This window comes from Sinocyclocheilus rhinocerous, unplaced genomic scaffold (genome assembly GCF_001515625.1).
Source record: "Sinocyclocheilus rhinocerous isolate Xijiao unplaced genomic scaffold, SAMN03320098_v1.1 scaffold1904, whole genome shotgun sequence".
Classification (NCBI taxonomy): Eukaryota; Metazoa; Chordata; class Actinopteri; order Cypriniformes; family Cyprinidae; genus Sinocyclocheilus; species Sinocyclocheilus rhinocerous.
In genome coordinates, this window is record NW_015623687.1 from 1,518 (window position 1) to 4,204 (window position 2,687).

The window sequence follows — 2,687 nt, forward strand, 5'->3', positions numbered from 1 at the left end:
GAAAGCCATCTACTGCATCTTTGCTTTGATAATATTACTGAATATGATCCAGATGTAGTATTTGATAAAAATGTGATTTTCGCTCAGAATGTTGCTTTTATTATTAAACCTACCCACATTAAAGTGTTGATAAAAAAACAATGCTTGAAGCTAGAATAAAACAGATTTTTGTTTTTTTGAAAGCAGAGGGTCTGATCTTTATTTTTATGTATTGCATGTTCAGATATTCATACAACAAAATATTCTGGGGGCAATGAAGTTTTAGTGAAAATCAGCAAAGACGCTGGTGGGGAAAGAGTTAACTTGTATGCTCAAAAACATTAATCTTATAAAATTATTTATGCGTTTGAAATTTTGTGGTGTAAATGCATTTATCATTAAACAGTCTGTGTAAATACATCTAAAGCCACTTCAGATGCAGCTATTGTTTCCTCTGCAGTGGAAAGATGTGCTTAAGTATGTACTGCACCTTTAAATGACGTCGTTCAGGTTCTGCGCAGCTGCTCATGTGATCATAAATGAATGTGCTGATGTTAATGCACTTTCTCGCTGCTGCAGCCCATCTCTCTCTCTCTCTCTCTGTGTCTGTCTCTGTCTCTCGCCCCTCCTCCGCTGGCTCAGCTGGTCAGCCGGCTGTTTGAGTGTTTATCAGTGGCGCAGGAGGAGGTAAGATGCTGTGTGTCGTCTGTGTTTGTGGATACATGTGTTTTTTTTCTTGGTAGGTCTTGTGTGTGTCTGTGATGGTTATTGTAGTGTTTCTGTAGCTCTGCATGAGCGGGATGATGAAGGTCTTCGGTGTGTCGTCGTGCTTTGTTTGTCCTCTATATCAGCTCAACACGAGCGTCTCGCAGCTTCACCGTGAATCCGTTCTCCATTGTGTTGTCGTTCAGTGTTGATGGTCACGCTGATGCTGCAGACGCTCGTGTTGAGCTGCATTGGTTTATCGATTCATTTGATCGTCTCCTGGTGTAAGTGTTTAAAGAGACGCTTCCTCGTTCTGAACATGAGATCATCTCTGTGCAACATAAAGGGAAAAATCTTTCAATACAAAATCAGTTCAGACATTTTTCAACACTGTTAAGATCCTAAAAGGACAAAAGCTCCATGCATCGTAATTTGGTCCATACCAGGGTTATTATTGTAAACTAAGACCATAAAAAACATTGTCATTACTTAAAAAACATTCACTGAAATAAAATAATTTTAAGCTTTATGTAATTTAAAATTTTTAACTTTTGTCATTTAAAAAAAAAAATTGTATTTCTATTTAGATTAAATTTATTTTATTTTAGTTTTCGTACTCATTTTAGTGCTTGAATTTAAACTGTATTTCAGCTGGTTGCCAAGGCAACATTTTCAATTTAGTTTAACTTAATACTAAAATAACTCAAATTAAAATTGAAATAGAAATTGATAAAAACTATACAGACATTAAAAAACTAACATAGTTTTTTATAAATATTTTAAGTTATTTTATATATTTTATATAACTTTTTAATTTTAATGTTGATGTTTTAGTTGTGTTTTTTTCTGTACTTTTTCTATATATTTTTTTATATATAAATTTAAATGGAAATAAAATAAAATAAATTTACCTCAACAAGTTGCAAAGGCAACATTTCTTAAAAAGTAAAATATGAAAATAAAAAGTAAAATATAATAGAATCTAATTTTTTTTTTTAATTAACAAACTATCATCGCAACGATATAAAAATAACATTTTAGATTTGTTGGGTTAGTAAAGTGGATTGAGGTGATTTTATTTACATTTTTAGTAATTTCGTAGTTTTTGTCAATTTTAGTTTTTTTTTGTGTGTGTGATTTAATCTGATTAAAAATGTTAATCTTAATCTAGCTCTACAAAAAACAACAAAATTATGAAATATAAAAATATAATCTAGTTTAAATCTAATTTATTCATTTTGATTCAGCTTTTCAACTAAATGACAAATGTTTTCTTGGCAACCAGCTGAAATAAAATAATTTTCATTTTGTTATGTTTCATTTTATGCCAGTAAACGTTTATTTCATGTAATAAAATTGATTTTTTTTTGTTTTTTTAGTGTTTTTAGTTTAGTGTTAATAACCCTGCTGTGAAGCGGTTCCTGTGACGGATCTGTGTGTGTTTCTGTCAGGATTCGGAGGCTGTGGAGATCATGCTGGGAGTTTGTTCCAGCGGCCTCCTCGTCTACAGAGATAAACTGCGCATCAATCGCTTCGCCTGGCCCAAAATACTCAAGATCTCCTACAAGAGGAACAACTTCTACATCAAGGTGCGGCCGGGAGAGGTGAGGTGGAGTCTCGTGCTCTTCTTCACATCCACTGCTGTCTGCGGTAATATCGTAATTGTTGTTTAAACGATGTGCGATTTGACATTATCGAGTATTTTGCAAAAACCATTCAAAACTCGCCTACAGAGTGCATGCATAGATTTAGAGTGCGTTCTTTCTCTGCATGATTCAGTATTAAAATGCATTTAGAATGATCACAACATTCAAGACATGGGGACGGAAAATGTGCATATTTATATAATTTCATATAGTTAATCAATATCACACAGAGAGTGCCGTTTTTATCTCCAAAGATTACCATGATTGCAAATGTGATATTGACTTTTTATAGCAGTTCTATAAACAAGTTAATATTAAGAGACTGACTTTTTAGACACCATATTGCCTGTTTTATAG

General features: G+C 32.9%; 1 protein-coding gene across 3 annotated transcripts in view; it reads left to right on the forward strand.

The window, feature by feature from the left end:
- The window catches only part of epb41l3b (erythrocyte membrane protein band 4.1-like 3b), a 31,584-nt gene that overhangs the window by 1,511 nt on the left and 27,386 nt on the right, over window positions 1-2,687 (forward strand). For 2 of the 3 annotated variants that reach the window (XM_016540441.1, XM_016540589.1), the window contains exons 2-3: window positions 622-666; window positions 2,136-2,288. In XM_016540441.1, coding sequence (XP_016395927.1) covers window positions 622-666; window positions 2,136-2,288 — 198 coding nt within the window. The remainder of the gene's footprint in view (window positions 1-621; window positions 667-2,135; window positions 2,289-2,687) is intronic. The other variant, XM_016540517.1, reaches the window with a different exon arrangement.